General features: G+C 45.9%; 1 protein-coding gene and 1 pseudogene across 2 annotated transcripts in view; one reads left to right on the top strand and one right to left on the bottom strand.

Moving 5' to 3' along the window:
• NCAPD3 (non-SMC condensin II complex subunit D3) overlaps nt 1-17,500 on the top strand; it is a 248,830-nt gene that overhangs the window by 170,785 nt on the left and 60,545 nt on the right. For both annotated transcript variants that reach the window (XM_085893013.1, XM_085893010.1), the window contains exons 26-27: nt 9,681-9,880; nt 10,009-10,119. In XM_085893013.1, the coding sequence (XP_085749139.1) occupies nt 9,681-9,880; nt 10,009-10,119 (311 nt within the window). The remainder of the gene's footprint in view (nt 1-9,680; nt 9,881-10,008; nt 10,120-17,500) is intronic.
• On the bottom strand, nt 4,157-6,012 carry LOC147035046 (uncharacterized; annotated as a pseudogene).

Raw genomic sequence — 17,500 nt, 5'->3', positions numbered from 1 at the left:
ATTCAGGAGCGCAGGCTCTTGCGCGGACGAATTCGTTGTCGACATTCTGGTGTAAAATGCTGCCGTCGTACCCGACCCTGTCACGGCGCACCATTAGGTTCTCATGCCATATCCTTCATACTTTTGTTAGCAGTCGTTCTCCACCATGGTGGTGATTGAAACAAAGTACAGAAATCGCCTCGAAAGGGAGCATGATATGATCCTGGTATTGTCATCTACTTCTCCACGAATAGAGAAGTTGGTTTCTGAAAAACAGGCTCATCCTTCTCACTGATATATCTAAATGTCATTCGGACTAAACTTCTGAAACATTCAACTGTACTATTTGGATACTGTCGGCTATTCTCCGTTTACTCGTCTATGAAAACATGACGATGGTGAATAAAGTAAACGGTAAATGTTCTTGTGTCATATGAAATCTTATCTTGTATAATATATATTATGAAATGGGTTTTGAATGTTTTGGGTCGTGCGATGTAGAGAGGTTCTGAAATTGGGTCGCCACTAAAAGAAGTTTGAAAACCACTGTATTAGGAGATTGCACAAAAGGTTAAACAAAACGATATCCTGTAAAAATAAAATTGCACGGCACCGCATGGCACCGCAGAGGCCAACGCAGGCGGAAACATATATCTGTTCAATCGATGTTCCCTCGAGAGCACGGATACTTTACCAAAACGAACAGCCAAGCAGCTTGGAAAGTTCTCGCCAAGTGGCTTAAGCATTCAAACAAGCAGACCAATGAAACAGTTAAGAAATGGCTAATTTGGCAGGCAATTAGCAACACGTTAAACATGCTTCTCCCGGAGACGCCCAAAATGTCAAGCCATGAACGCTGACATCTCCGGATGTTTATAAGCATTGCAATGTACCCAGTGATTGTACGTCTTTATATGTTCCTTTGAGAGCACGGATACTTGACTGAAACAAACAACCAAGCAGTTTGGAGAGCGCTCGCCAAGTGGCTTAAGCACTCAAGCAAGCACTCCAAGGAAACGGCTTGTTTGGCATGTGATTCGCAACACGTTAAACATGCACCTTCTGGAGACGCCCAAAATGTCAAGCCACGAATGCTGACATCTCCGGATGTTTATAAGCATTCCATTGTTCCCAGCGATTCGTAGATATGAACAGACAATCAATAATATGAGTGAGGAAAGTGAAAGCAACAACTTTATCGTTAAGCTGCTTGTTTGGCACGCAATCAGCAAAACATTAAACATACACCTCCCAGAGACGCCCAAAATGTAAAGCCACGAACGCTGAGGTCTCCAGATGTTTATAAGCATTGCAATATACCCAGCAATTTGTCGCTACGAGTGCGTGCCCGTACGTGCGTGGCCATACGTGCAAATAAAATAAATAAAAAAGAAGAAGAATTGTGACGTCAATCGTGACCTCATAGCACCGTGTCCTGTCATTGGTTTGGTAAACAAATGGCCATAACTTGGGAACCACTTGTCCGATTAATATCAAACCTTTAAAAGGCACGCGCGTAGCGTCGCGTGTCAAGCGAGCAGCTCGTGCTTCGTCCGATTCCATTGTGTGTGCCCGTACATGCGTGGCCGTACGTGCAAATAAAAAAAAAATAAAAAATAAAAAAAAACTATCAAACCGCGTGCCAGTAACAACAACCACACAGGCCGTTCCTTCACTCTCGCATGCCTGTACGTGCGTGGCCGTACGTGCAAAAAAAGAATTGTGACGACACTCATGACATCATAGCACCGTGTCCTGTCATTGGTTGGTAAGTAAATGGCCATAACTTGGGAACCACTTGTCCAATTAATATCAAACTTTGAAAAGGCACACCCACAGGTCCCCAGCAATATTCCTGGCAAGTTTCAATTAGATCGGACCAGTGGTTGTCGAGAAACAGCGGTCACAGACACACACACATTGCTGGAATTATAGATAGATGATGAACAGGCATTCAAAAATATGAGTGAGGAATAGACCAGCAGCCCAGATAGTTTTGATCATACGAATGAGGTACCAATATCTGAGTACAGGGGGTTTTAGGGAGTAACCTGACATATGCAGATATGGATTTCTGCTGGGCACCACCCGCTGCGTGTGGCCCCTGGGGACCCTCAAAGTGGCCCTTAAAATGGGCTCGATCAAACATTGGAGGTACCAGTTAAAACCAGGTTTAAATGAACAAGTACATCCCCCAGAGTGTAGAATGGCCCATGCAAGAAAAATTGTCCTCTGCATAAGGGTCGCCAGAAGCCCAAAAAGGGTCCAAAAATTGGGGCTAGATCAAACATTGGAGGTACCACTTAAAACCAGGTTTAAATGAACAAGTACATCCCCCAGAGTGTAGAATGGCCCATGCAAGAAACTTTGTCCGCTGCATAAGGGTTGCCAGAAGCCCCTCAAGTTGGCCCTTTCGAAGAATTTGAGCTTGATCAAACATTGGAGGTACCAGATAAAACCTAGTTTAAATGAACTAGGACATAACCCAGAGTGTAGAATGACCCATGCAAGAAACTTTGTCCGCTGCATAAGGGTTGCCAGAAGCCCCTCAAGTTGGCCCTTTCGAAGAATTTGAGCTTGATCAAACATTGGAGGTACCAGATAAAACCTAGTTTAAATGAACTAGGACATAACCCAGAGTGTAGAATGACCCATGCAAGAAACTTTGTCCACTGCGTTGACCCTCCCAGAAACCCCTTAATTTGGCCTTTTCGAGGAACTTGAGCAAGATCAAACATTGGCGGTACCACTTAAAACCAGAATGAACAAGTACACTCCACAGAGTATAGAATGCCCCATGCCAGACAAATTGTCCACTGCGTTGGCCCTACCAGACACCGCAAATGTTGGCCTTTCGGGAGAGGATGTGTAGGTCAAACGTCAAGGCCCTGAACTGTATTCGAGGTTGGTAAAAATAATGACCAAACTCCGACCTTTTTAGGTCATCTCTTCGAGCATGACCTCATAATATGGGTGTCGATGTCCTTCCGTTCACTCTGAAGTTGAAGCGGGAGATCTGGTCATTAGTGATCCTGATAGAGGTCGATGAGACGTACACGATGGTATGACTTTCAAGGTCAAGGTCACGCGGCCTCTGAAGTTGCGAAAATGACGATTTTCAAATTCGATCTCCTCCGCCATTTCTCAAGCAATCTTGAATTTGATTGTAGCATATGAATCTATGGGACAATATCTAAATTTGGTCGGGCCGGATTTTCGATATTCGCTTTCGTTTTCGTGTCACGTGACTTCAAAGTTGGCAAAAAATGCGAAAATGATGATTTTCAAAATCTATCTCCTCCTACATTTCTCAAGCGATCTTGAATTTCATTGTGGCATATGAATGTATGGGACAATATCTAAATTTGGTCAGGACGGATTTTCGAATTTCGCTTTCGTTTTCGCGTCATGTGACTTCAAAGTTTGCAAAAACTGCCCTACCTTCAGGAGGCTATATATTCTCTACTGGGCATGGTAAAAGTTAGTGAATGGTGTCATTGCATAGCAGCTGACCTTGTCTTTCATGTCCATTCAAAAGAATACCGATATCTTCAAATACATACACGTCACGTGACTGAATTTTGCAAAAACTGCTTCATGTAGTTGCAAAATGACGATTTTCAAAATCTATCTCCCACATTTCTTAAGTTATCTTGAATTTGATTGTGGCATATGAATCTATGGGACAATATCTAGATTTGGTTTGGCCGGATTTTCGATATTCGCTTTCATTTTCGCGTCACGTGACTTTAAAGTTGGCCAAAAATCCCTCCTGACCCGAGAACACTACACCCTAGTAACAGGAACTCATGCTTGTATATTTATACATTTTCCGCCGAAGGTGCAAAAGTTTCAAAACCCGAAATGTAAACGTCGGCATTTATTTTCAAAATATAATTTCGTGCGTGCACGCCAAAATGCCGAGTCATCTTTAACCAAACTGTGCAGTTCGAGCTGCGCAGTAGTCTTTGGTCATAACTGAACATTGAGAACTTGTGGTATTATAGAGATGACCGTCACCCCCACATGGGGGTAATTTTTTATTGTATTCTTTATTGTAATAAAAATCCACATGCAAAAGGTTAACCTTTATGTATGCTTGGGAGCCAGACTAGTACCACAAAAGCCTCGTAGCATGGTGGGTTAGTCGGTTGATCCACAATCCAGAGGTCCGGGTTCAAATCCCAGCAGTGGCATGCATGGTGTCTTTCCCATCGATGGTTTCCATGTTCACATCATAGTTATCCCATGCCAGCCCTGTGCCATGGTTGGGATTTAGTTCTACACCATCAGGTGCATCTCGTTCGTTCTCCTCAGCCGAAAATGCAAACTCTGTCTCTAACGCCTTGACCTCATCATAACTGAGGCAGTTTCCCAGCCGGTTCAGGATACGCAGGATCAGTTTGGAGCCGGTTAAAGTCCCCAGTCCTAACCCAAGCACTATGTGCTTCCAAGGCTGCACTGAACCCCTTGATACATTATAAACTTCTTCTGATGACGTAGCCATTACCTTTCTCTGAACAGTTTCTCTGTTATCATCACCAGAAGGCTCACGAAGGCCACAAAGGAGTGTTCTGTAAAACAGCAACACTTCTTCTGGGAGATCAGGTGAACATGCCTTGAATGTCTCTACAGATGTTGCAGTCGGTGTTTTCCACCTGGGCATCGCCTATATTACAGCGCGAAGATGAAGTGCTGCAGTGCGTATCATGTGGAGGTGCTTCTCATCATCATCACGTAGGCTTGCTCTTGCATCATCAGACATACCAGAACTGTACATGAAATTTCCCTTCCGATGGTTGTAAACGGATGTGGCAATTTTCTCCCCGAATTTGTCTTTGATTTTGTTCATCAAAACCTGTACCGCGTAACCTTCGATACCGTCTACTGTCCCTCCTGCACTTAGATAATCTGCTTTATTGAGTTCGAGAATTGAAGTTGCAAGCATTGCCCGACGATTCCCAATCACCTCTGTCTCGATTAGTGCTGAAATAGTGTTGAATGTCTTGAAAGGCAACTGCCTGTTTGAAACGTCTGCATTTTTTGGTGCAGCCCCCTCAGCCTCCTTGAAATATTCACGACGGCATGACTTATGGTACTGAGCTTCTTTCGCAATCATATCAATCCCACTTCTAACTAAAGCTTTGACCCGCTCATTGCTACTTCTTGGAGCTGCTGCAAATATGGCATCACACCCGTCTTTTGTAAGGCACTCTGTCAACGGCTCCACCTTCTGGTTTATGGTCTTCCGCAATACAGGACAGAAGATGCATGAGCCCCTCAACAAACCCTTCGTATCAGATGGTGGCAGCGAGCTTCTGCGTCGTGTCTCGGGTTTTTTAGAGGGAGGTTCGCTCTCGGAAGTTGATGACGGTCTTTTCACAGCAGTGTCATTTTTGTGACATTTAGTATGGTACACTGCATTACCCTTCTCTTGCTGCAGATTAACTTCTGTTGTAATATCTCTGTATCGATCAGACTTAAGTAAAAGTTCAGCTGCTCTCTTGAATAAAGCCCACGTTCTGTCATTGAACACTTTCAGTGGGTCACCGTGGCTTTTTGACTTGAAAATGATACAGACCTGATGAGATGCTTTCCGGCTAACGTGGTTGCCATCACTGCCCGGGGTAGGCCTGTCTGTTACCTAAAACAGAATGAAAACATTAGTAGGCAGCTACATCTACATCTACAGCAATTTTTATGGTTGAATTTTAAAGGAAATGAATAAGCCAAGTCCACTTGCAAAATGATACAGACCTGATGAGATGCTTTACGGCTAACGTGGTTGCCATCACTGCCCGGGGTAGGCCTGTGTGTTACCTCAAACAGAATGAAAACATCAGGCCTGAGCAGAGCAAACATTTCTGATGTGAAGGATGTACGTGTAGGCTACAATATTTCAATGCCTTATAGGTCTATTACAACTACACCTGGGTTAGTGGGATCGATTAATTCATACAAGTGAACCAACTTCGTGGCATGCATCTTGGGACATACCTGGAGTGGTACAACATCGAAATTATCATGATCCATTCTTGTCAGATCTGCACATGCCTTCTGAAATAAATATAAACTATTAAAAAAAAACATCAAGCATCTCGTACGTTCCAGAAAGAGATGACAGTGGATGACCTGAATCTCATAGCACGGAGGCATAGCGAGTCTTCGCGCCAGCCATGGGACTATAGTCCGTTTCTAGTTCTGACTCGTAGGAGACAGCTTGCATTAGCAATGAAAATGGTCGATTCTGATGTTTGAAACGCATTCTGACAGGGTGATTAATTGATCGAGGTGTAGGATTGGTCTGTTTCTACCCAACAGTTTGTACGGTGTCCACACCACACCTAACCACACCTCACCCCACCCTACCCCCCACATACACCCCCATAGTGTTTATATGTGTGGATCTTAAAAGCGACTGATGTGAATGTACGGTGTCCACACCCCCCCCCCGACACACACCCCTACGCCCCCCCGCCCCTCCCCCCCTCCTGGATGAAGAACAATGGATGAAGAAAAATACTCACTCAGATGACCTGTACTCATGCTACTGTTGCTGTCAGCTGCCCGTGTGCGAGTGACCCAAAAAGCAAAAGTCGTTTCGTGTCGTGGACGCTCCCGCTAGCCTCACACAGGTAGACAAGCGTATGCGTGCTACATGCATGCATAGAATGTAGGTAATTTGGTCACGGTAAAACGGTCACAAGGTAATTTGGTCACGGTAAAACGGTCACAAGGGAATTCGGTCACAAGGTAATTTGGTCACTGTATTATTATTATTATTATTATTATTTATTATTCACTGCATTTAAGGCCAGTAAGGCCCAAGAGCAGTAATAAACATTTTAATTTCATGGCCGGCGAATCTTGTTGACATAATGACGTATTGACCAAGTTTGCTGACGACTATAATGGAATCGATTCTGTCTCTCTCAACTTTTAAATTCCGATTCCATTATAGTAGTCAGCAAACTTGGTCAATACGTCATTATGCCAACAAGGTTCGCCGGCCATGAAATGAAATTGTTTATTACTGCTCTTGGGCCTTACTGGCCTTAAATGCAGTGAATAATAATAATAATACCGTGACCAAATTACCTTGTGACCAAATTACCTTGTGACCGTTTTACCGTGACCAAATTACTGCGCCCCGCATGCATATGCCTGGTACGTGACTCGAGGCTACTGGGGAGGGGGGTGGTTAGGGTATGAGCTAAGAGGCCGCGGCCATTCGATGCGCCAAAACAAGAAAAAAATTGCAAAATATTTTGGAATTTTGGGCGCCTCATTCATTATTGGGGAGATGGGTGGCAGGGCCATTTAATTATATACCCGGTGAAATACTTCTTCATTTAAACCTTAATTTTTATTTTGCTCAAATTCTTCGAAAGGGCCAACTTAAGGGGCTTCTGGCGACCCTTATGCAGCGGACAAAGTTCCTTGCATGGGCCATTCTACACTCTGGGGGATGTACTTGTTCATTTAAACCTGGTTTTAGGTGGTACCTCCAATGTTTGATCTTGCCAAAAATTTTGGACCCTTTTTGGGCTTCTGGCGACCCTTATGCAGCGGACAATTTTTCTTGCATGGGCCATTCTACACTCTGGGGGATGTACTTGTTCATTTAAACCTGGTTTTAACTGGTACCTCCAATGATTGATCGAGCCCATTTTAAGGGCCACTTTGAGGGTCCCCAGGGGCCACATGCAGCGGGTGCTGCCCGGCAGAAATCCATATCTGCATATGTCAGGTTACTCCCTAAAACCCCCTGTACTCAGATATTGGTACCTCATTCGTATGATCAAAACTATCTGGGCTGCCGGTCTATTCCTCACTCATATTTTTGAATGCCTGTTCATCATCTATCTATCCCTCCCACCTCGTTTTCTCCCTCCCCCCTCGCTTTCTCCCTCCTCCTCGCTTTCTCCCTCCCCCTCGCTTTCTCCCTCCCCCTCGCTTTCTCCCTCCCCCTCGCTTTCTCCCTCCCCTCGCTTTCTCCTCCCCCCTCGTTTCCCCTCTCGCTTTCTCCCCTCCTCGCTTTCTCCCTCCTTGCTTTCTCCCCCCTCGCTTTCTCCCTCCTTGCTTTCTTCCCCCCTCGCTTTCTCCCCCTCGCTTTCTCCCACCTCGCTTTCTCCCCCCTCGCTTTCTCCCCCTCGCTTTCTCCCCCCTCGCTTTCTCCCCCCTCGCTTTCTCCCCCCTCGCTTTCTCCCCCTCGCTTTCTCCCCCCTCGCTTTCTCCCCTCGCTTTCTCCCCCCTCGCTTTCTCCCCCCTCGCTTTCTCCCCCTCGCTTTCTCCCCCTCGCTCCCCTCTCGCTTTCTTCCCCGCTCGCTTTCTTCCCCCGCCCCCCCCCCGCTTCTCGCTCGCTTCTTCCCCTCGCTTTCCCCCTCGCTTCTTCCCTCGCTTCCCCCTCGCTTTCTCCCCCCCCCTCGCTTTCTTCCCCCCTCGCTCCCTTCCCCTCGCTCCCCCCTCGCTTCCCCCCTCGCTTCTTCCCCCCCTCGCTTTCTCCCCCCTCGCTTTCTCCCCCCTCGCTTTCTCCCCCCTCGCTTTCTCCCCCTCGCTTTCTCCCCCCCGCTCCCCCTCGCTTTCTCCCCCTCGCTTTCTCCCCCCTCGCTTTCTCCCCCTCGCTTTCTCCCCCCTCGCTTTCTCCCCCTCGCTTTCTCCCCCCTCGCTTTCTTCCCCCCTCGCTTTCTTCCCCCCTCGCTTTCTTCCCCCTCGCTTTCTTCCCCCCTCGCTTTCTTCCCCCCTCGCTTTCTTCCCCCCTCGCTTTCTTCCCCCCTCGCTTTCTTCCCCCCTCGCTTTCTTCCCCCCTCGCTTTCTTCCCCCCTCGCTTTCTTCCCCCTCGCTTTCTTCCCCCCTCGCTTTCTTCCCCCTCGCTTTCTTCCCCCCTCATTTCTTCCCCCTCGCTTTCTTCCCCCCTCGCTTTCTTCCCCCTCGCTTTCTTCCCCCCTCGCTTTCTTCCCCCCTCGCTTTCTTCCCCCCTCGCTTTCTTCCCCCCTCGCTTTCTCCCCCCTCGCTTTCTTCCCCCCTCGCTTTCTTCCCCCCTCGCTTTCTCCCCCCTCGCTTTTCCCCCCTCGCTTTCTCCCCCCTCGCTTTCTCCCCCCTCGCTTTCTCCCCCCTCGCTTTCTCCCCCCTCGCTTTCTCCCCCTCGCTTTCTCCCCCTCGCTTTCTCCCCCCTCGCTTTCTCCCCCCTCGCTTTCTCCCCCCTCGCTTTCTCCCCCCTCGCTTTCTCCCCCCTCGCTTTCTCCCCCCCTCGCTTTCTCCCCCCCTCGCTTTCTCCCCCCCTCGCTTCTCCCCTCGCTTCTTCCCCCGCTTCTTCCCCCTCGCTTTCTTCCCCCTCGCTTCTTCCCCTCGCTTCTTCCCCCTCGCTTTCTTCCCCCCTCGCTTTCTTCCCCCTCGCTTTCTTCCCCCTCGCTTTCTTCCCCCTCGCTTTCTTCCCCCTCGCTTTCTTCCCCCTCGCTTTCTTCTCCCCCCTCGCTTTCTTCTCCCCCTCGCTTTCTTCCCCCCCTCGCTTTCTTCCCCCCCCTCGCTTTCTTCCCCCCCTCGCTTTCTTCTCCCCCTCGCTTTCTTCTCCCCCTCGCTTTCTTCTCCCCCTCGCTTTCTTCCCCCCTCGCTTTCTTCCCCCCCCTCGCTTTCTTCCCCCCCCTCACTTTCATTGCCCTTTCTTTTCTTTCTCTGATCTATTTACTGCTGCCGTTCAACAGGTGCGTTTGTGGATGGCCCAATTCCCCTGGATGCAGAGGCAGGTCAGCTACTCTCCGATATATTTCAAATTCTTGGCAGTCGTGAGATCAAGCTGAGTACAGGGCATGGACATGCTGCTGAAGAAGAAATTCCAGAAGAGGGAGAGCTGGCGATGGCACATGCTGTGATGCAGGTCGCACAGAAAAAGCTCATTTCACAGGTGAAAAACTTGGCTGCAAGAAGTTTATAGGACATACTAGTAACGTTTCATGCTATTAATGGGTTTTATGCTTGTGAACTGCATTGTCACGGTGTGAGATGTGAACATATGTGCCTTGACTGTTGAAGGTTCAAAAACGAAATTATGTGGAGAACATCATTCCAACTGTAAGGTCATTGAAGATTCAGCTCGAGCATCTCCACATGCCTGCTTTGAAAGACCTAATGGCCTTCCTCCGGGTAAGCAAAAACTGCACTTATCCTCTGATTAGGACAATGATCCTATAGGGTCGACACTACCAGTTTTAATGACAATGTTTTATCTTAAAATAATGCAAAGTAGTTGAGTGAAGAAATGCAATGCATGATGGGAAATCTACAGGGTGAGCCATAAGTCCCAGGACAAGGTTTAAGCTCCTTATGCAAGATTTGTTTTTACCATTGTTTGTGTTTCTCCTCTTGTACCACACCACTGCTATCAGGTTCTCCTCCACTGAAAATGGGCTGGCATCTGCCATCTTGGTTTAATATTGTGAAGGTTCTGCGAAACCGTCATTCCCCAAGGCAATGGCACACAAATATATTTATTTTGTTATAATTCGTTTTGGATAGCGCTTCCCTTATGTGTAATGGGTTTATTGGTCAATATGCATTGAGGGATTAGGCAGGTTTTTTTTCCTTCGTTTACGAAGTCGCCGGGGGCGTTATGTTTTTGGGTTGTCCGCCTACGTACATCTGTACTAATTTTCTGTTTTCACTGCAACCGCTTATCCGATTGACAGAAAATTTTCACCATTGGTGTGACTCCTCATGAATGTTTCAACGATAATTATGATGTCATCGGTCATGTGGTGTGGCAGCAATGTTGGAAATGAGGAAAAACATTGGACCTGTGTATCTCCGAAACTGCTCCATGGAAAAAAATTGAAACTTGGCACATTTGAAGTACTCCCAATGGGAAATAAGTGATTAATTGTATTTTTTTTTCTGTAATAATGTCAAGGGTGGCTTTGTTGTGACGTCATAATTGCATATGTAAAACGCTTTCTCCGATTTGTATGAAAATTTTTGAGGGTCATCTCAGGCTAAATTATATGGGGAAAAGCAATTTGATGACGTCATTGACCACATGGTTCGGCAGCCATATTTTTTTTAAACATAAAAATCTTCAAAAATCATCTTCTCCGAAACGGCTGAACAGATCGAGGGAAAACTTTACAAATATGACTGCCATCCAGAAGGAACAAAAAGGTCTTCACCTCTGATGTCATAGGTCACATGGTTTGGCAGCTATGAGTTTTTGAAGAATAGACCTTTAAAAATCCTCTTCTCCAGAACAGCTTGACAGACTGAGGGGAAACTTCACCTACATGTTCTCCAAGCGTTAGGGATATCAGGGTGTTCAGAATCATCAATGGGGCACATGGTCTGGCAGCCATAATGGACTGAACGAAAATCTGTTTGTTCTGAAAAAATGAAAAACAAGGGCATGTTCTGTTAGTTCTGATGCTCTCTCCACGTGGTCCGCATCTTCGCCATTTTCTCAATAACATCAGGCCGCGATCTTGCGGTTCTGGTTACACTGAGATTCGTTGTTGTCTGAGTGCTCTTACGGATTTTGTCACGATTGTCACGAATGGTTCTCACTCCAGAATCAAGAAGTCCCATCTCTCTTTGAATATCAATGCTGTGCTCATCTCAATCAAACCAATCTCAATTTTTTTTTATTTCACCTCCAATGAATGAGACTTTCTTGACTTTTTCACTTGACCATTATCTCCAATGCCATTTGTTTTTGTTTTTTTATATCGAAGCACGAGGGGACAGCATTGGGATTCAAGGTCGCAAAGAACCAGGCATCTCTTCTCTGTGTAAACGCAAAAGGGGACTATGACGAAGCTCATGATGCTCTCCCGTTCTCTGAACCTGCGTGCTCTCAAGGGCAAGAACAAGCACTCACTGCCTGTGTTTTGGAGGGCCAACAGGAAGGCGTGGGTGACAGCAGCAATTTTCATGGACTGGTTCCATAACTGTTTTGTCTCTCAGCTAGAGAGGTACCTGATGGAACAAAACCTGGCATTGAAGGTTCTCCTGCTCGTCGCCAACACTCCTGATCACCCTGGGGACCTAAGTTTGGCTCACCCGTTTGTCGAACACTGCCACTGCCCATGAAACTGCTCCTGAAGATATCTCCTTATCCCCTGTTTTTGTATCCATAGGTCCCACTTCTTTTCGCTGGTGTCTTCCCGGAACAGACCTTCATACCATTGGTGGGCCGATAGATTTGCTTTGACATGCAGCCAAAAATCCTGAGAATCCTATAACACAGAGGTTTGTTCGAGATATGTCGTCTCTCTCGTCGGACCGGTAGGTACAGCACCCGACTACACTATCCTCAGCTATGTATAACCAAGCGACATGACCGACCCTGCAACGCTTGGCGATTATGGAAGGAAAACAACGATACATTGTCCGGCAGAGTTTCTACAATGAGGAAGAAGACTTCTTCTAGCAGAGGCTAGTCTTGTGTAATGGCTAAGGGTATGTACTCAATTTGCCCATCGAATGGGAGTATAAATGATGAGCGGGTGGAAAGACCTTCCTCTTTCCTCGCCATTGGTGGGGCTCATGTAAACACCAATATTTTCTGCCTCCTACATATTGGTAGTTGTAACTCCAACAAACAAGCAATTAGACCAACAAAATTCCAGGGGTATTGGAAACCTATGTTTTGGCTACAGCTACCCAATAGTCAAGAAATATGCAAGTGCAAAAGACATGGGTCTACGCTCCGTTGGCGAGTGCATGGATCGCCCCATCCTGCTGCAGAATGTCTGTGAAGGCAACCTTGCCAGCAACATCGCAGATGTGGACTATCTTCCGGCTTGCCGCCCGGTTGAGCTTCGTACCGAGCTACAGCCAGTCCCTGTGGTCTTTGTCGACAACATCTTCCTGTGGAGTTTGCTTTCTGAGGCCCAGGTGGCACACACCAAGGCAGGGGGTAGCGCAGTATCTGCTGCAGGTGCCATTGGAAAGGCCTTCCTGGCAGGCATTCGAGCCCATGCAGCATCTGCCGAGCTTCGTGCGGATTGTCTCCACATGTCCGTACAGAGGCAATGGTGACGCCATCTACCACGAAACCATCTCGACAATTCTGAACCATGACCGGCACGTCTTGGAGGTGTATTGCGGGAAGAACCCCTAAAAACCTGAACCAAAGGCTATAGTGGTTGTGAAGCTGGATGCAGCCGACATTCCACTGGAGAAGCTCTTTGCCAAGTTGTCCAACTTTCAGGAAGACCTACGAAATGATGGCATGGGTCTGTACGCCATGTATGCGGCACAGGGCTTCTCGGGGTGTCTAAACAGGCAGGCACTGTTGGACGATCTCGTGGAGAATCACAACTTCCATCCCCCAGACCTGGACCTGCCACTGGACGAGATTGCAAACAGAATGTGGACAATGAGGACTAGGTGGGACAACACTGTATTCGTTCCTGCTGAGGTAGCCCCCATGTGGAAAATACGACAAAAAGTTTGTCTGCCATATGGAGTGTGCTGGCATGTATGAAGCCCTGGGAAACAATGTGGCCATCTACTACAAGTGGTTGGGGGAGACCCTCGCCCACACCAACATATAAGCCCAGGGCTTTTTCCACATTGAGGTATCGCTATCCAGGCTACTACCATTGGAAGCTTGTCTTGTGTGGGCTTGGGAAGCGATCTAGTATGTGCATGCTTTATCTAGCTGTTCCAGCAGCTATTTCTGGGCCCAACCCCTGGTGAAGCTGAGAGGCTTTGGTGGCGGCCATGCACTGCAATATGGTCATGCTGTCAAAGCAAACGAAGACCTTGTATGCAATATACTGGGGCCCACACTTGCACTGGGTGCCTGTGTGGTGTATCCAAGCAGTACAAAGACCAGGCTCTACAAACCCTTGAGAACAGTTACCTGTGACTATGGGAGTCTGCTTTTGGATTTGTAAGCCTGCCAATGCATACATTGGTGCTGGACCAGGACAACGAGGGTGTGCACTCCATGCTACGGACCTTCCAAAAGTTTAAGGGGTGGCACCTATCTGTCCTGTCGCAAAATACCATTTGTTTACCACACAGCCGCTGCGGAGGGAGAGCAGCCTCAATCCCCGAGTGGAGAACGCCCCATGGCAGACACCGTATTTGTGTGCTGGTGATGGAATGGTGTGGAATGGCAATCACAAGCTGTTGCCCTTCTCAAACGAGGGAGGTTCCAGTCAAGAGAACGGACCGCGGACTACCCCTCTTGTCCTCACGCAACTGCCAAGCAAAGCTGGCAGAAGAGGTCCTGCTTCTGGAAGAAAACAACTGCCATGACTGGGTTACCCAACGCAGGGAACAAGTCCAGAAATAAATGGAAGAACACTGGCAGCAGATTGTGGCCCGAAGGCCCCAAGTCACCAAACAACTCGTGGAGGCAAAGGCCAAGAAGAAAAGATCCAACGCTGTTGGGAGCCGTTCAAACAGGCCAGCCAAGAGTTCCGCAGCAATAACTCCAACAAGCTGCTCGAATTGCGGACCAACCTGAGCCGTTCTTTTGAGCCGGCCCATATCCAACTTCTGGAGTTCCAAAACCTGCCCAAGAACACATACAGGTCGTAAAATTAGTCCATACTGGCAGTGTCTGTTTCGAGCGTTCTCGGAACGGAGGTGGATCACACCCAGGCTGGCCAGAAAACAATACTATGCTGTGTTGGGTGCCGTCTGATATGGTGAATATTCTCGCCCACCCAAAAAATAAGTGCCTGTTACCCCAGCACAACGGAAGGTAGGAATCCATTCTACTTCTTTGACACCACATACGCCCCATTCTCTTGTTCTGGATGGCTTTGACACACCGTTTGGCCCCCACGGATATTGCAGAGCAAAACTGGTCAAGTTTCTGGCCCAAAGTCCTGTGGATGAGCAGTTCCAGGCTGTGCTTGCTGCCGACAAGTAAGCATACGATGCCTGCACAGAGTACGACACCGCCGACCGTGACATGGCACAGCTGGAACGACGACAAACCATGCAAGTGCTGCCGGCAAACACCGTAAAAAACAAGGATTGTGCAAAGCTCGAGGCCTTTCCCCCCAGAAAGTGAGTTCCACATTTGCCTACAGCACATACACATGCCGAGACGCCCAGAAGTACACATTCCAGATCCACGGGTAGTGGTACTCCTTTCAACCCCTTTGCTAAGGCCCAGCTGCAGGCCAACCCATCCCTGCTCGAGCAGCCAATGTTTCTGCGAACATTTACAACTATGTGCCAACAAGGCAAAAAACAAGGCCACATGGGCTGTGCTGAAATGAGCCATCGCAACCTAGGATTCAGAAAGAAAGTCCACATGCTGAGTAGCGACACTCTCTGCAAGGATGTCCACCTCTGTACACTCCACACCCTTTTTTTTAAATTTTTTATTTTTATTATTTTTTTGCAAGCAACACGAGGCTCATGCTGGCAACATAAGTAGTACATACACTGATGCCATCGCAACGCACTGGCCATGTGGCCCAAACTACCCCAACGCACTGGCCAGGTAGCACCCGTGCAGCGTTGGAATGCAGAACTGTCTGGCCAGGGCAGAATGCATCAATCTTCATTGCAGTGACAGTATGTCTTGCTCGCTGTCTCGCACAAGTTGCATTGAGCCAAGTGCAAGAGCTTGAGCATCACTTCCCCCACATGAGCACAACCAACATCTTCCACACCTACATGACACAAGTTTGATCCCCACTTTTTGGCAATACGAGGAACTCCTCAATCGTCCTTACTGCGGTGCCGGAAGCCTTTGCCGTGGCAAGAGCAGACTTTCACACCGGCATTAGGTAACGCATCGGCCACTTTCCCCAAGAACCAGAAAGATACAGAGCCATTGGATATCTAGTTCCAAATTGGCCGATATCCAGTACTTTTGCCGAGTTGCAACCAACGTGTCCACAGAACTTGCCAATCCCATCCCTGTTTGCACTGTTCTTTGCACGTGCCACACAATGCTGCATACAGGCCCAGGTGCTGGAACAGCAGCTTTGCAAATGCAACACAAGTGCTACATAGGCCCGAGAAAATGCTTTGCAATGCTGGACGCTGTGCACTCTGACCGGCTAGATGTCATCCCGGCTGCAGCTGTTCAGCTCGCTCTGTTGTGCTGTCGTCTCGACTGGGAAAACGAGAACATATCCATTGCAGGTACACAACACTTTCCCGACATTGGACCATCAAACCTAATACAACTCCCCAGGCGACCACTGGGCCCACTCTCAACATGATCTGGGGCAATGCAGCCGACAATATTGGAAGGCGCACCTTTTTTTCCTTGAAAGCAGCCAGTGCAGCATCCCAATCGTGTGCACAGAAGTATGGTACATTGTTTTGATTCTGCGGTACGAGCTCCATTGTGTGCACACTCGTGTTGATATCCATGCTTGTGATGAATGTCGTTCCAAATTGTCAGATATCGAATGCCTTTGCAAAGGGCAAAATATATATACCTATATATATATATATACCTATATATATACCTATATATATACCTATATATATATATATATATATATATATATATATATATATATATATATATATACCTATATATATATAGATATATATATATATATATATATATATATATATATATATATATATCTATATATATATATATATATATATATATATATATATATATATATATATATACCTATATATATATATATATATATATATATATATATATATATATATATATATATATATATATATATATATATATATATATATATATATATATATATATATATATATATATATATATATATATATATATATATATATATATATATATATATATATATATATATATATATATATATATATATATATATATATATATATATATATATATATATATATATATATATATATATATATATATATATATATATATATATATATATATATATATATATATATATATATATATATATATATATATATATATATATATATATATATATATATATATATATATATATATATATATATATATATATATACCTATATATATATATATATATATATATACCTATATATATATATATATATATATATATATATATATATATATACCTATATATATACCTATATATATATCTTCTTCTTTCGGCTGCTCCCGTTAGGGGTCGCCACAGCGGGTCATCCATTATGATCCGCATAATGATTTGGCACAGGTTTTACGCCGGATGCCCTTCCTGACGCAACCCTGGTCGCCTCTTATGACACAGGGATATGGTACACCTATTCTAACCGGGGCATACACTGGGTCCAGTACACTGGTACTCACTTCGCCGACCTCGGAAGGATGACAGGCTTAGTCAACCTCCCGGTGTGTATTAATTCAAGCGGCCAATGGGGCTTGAACTCAGGACCTTTTGGATCGCAAGCCACTACCCTAACCACTTCGCCAACACTAGACTATATATATATATATATATATATATATATATATATATATATATATATATATATATATATATATATATATATGTATGTATATGTACATATATGTATGTATATATATATATATATATATATATATATATATATA

Source organism: Eptatretus burgeri, chromosome 1 (assembly GCF_056783735.1).
Source record: "Eptatretus burgeri isolate ZD-2024b chromosome 1, Ebu_testis_v1, whole genome shotgun sequence".
Taxonomy (NCBI): domain Eukaryota; kingdom Metazoa; phylum Chordata; class Myxini; order Myxiniformes; family Myxinidae; genus Eptatretus; species Eptatretus burgeri.
The sequence above is the reverse complement of the archived record's forward strand: the minus strand, read 5'-3'. Positions and strand labels throughout refer to the sequence as shown.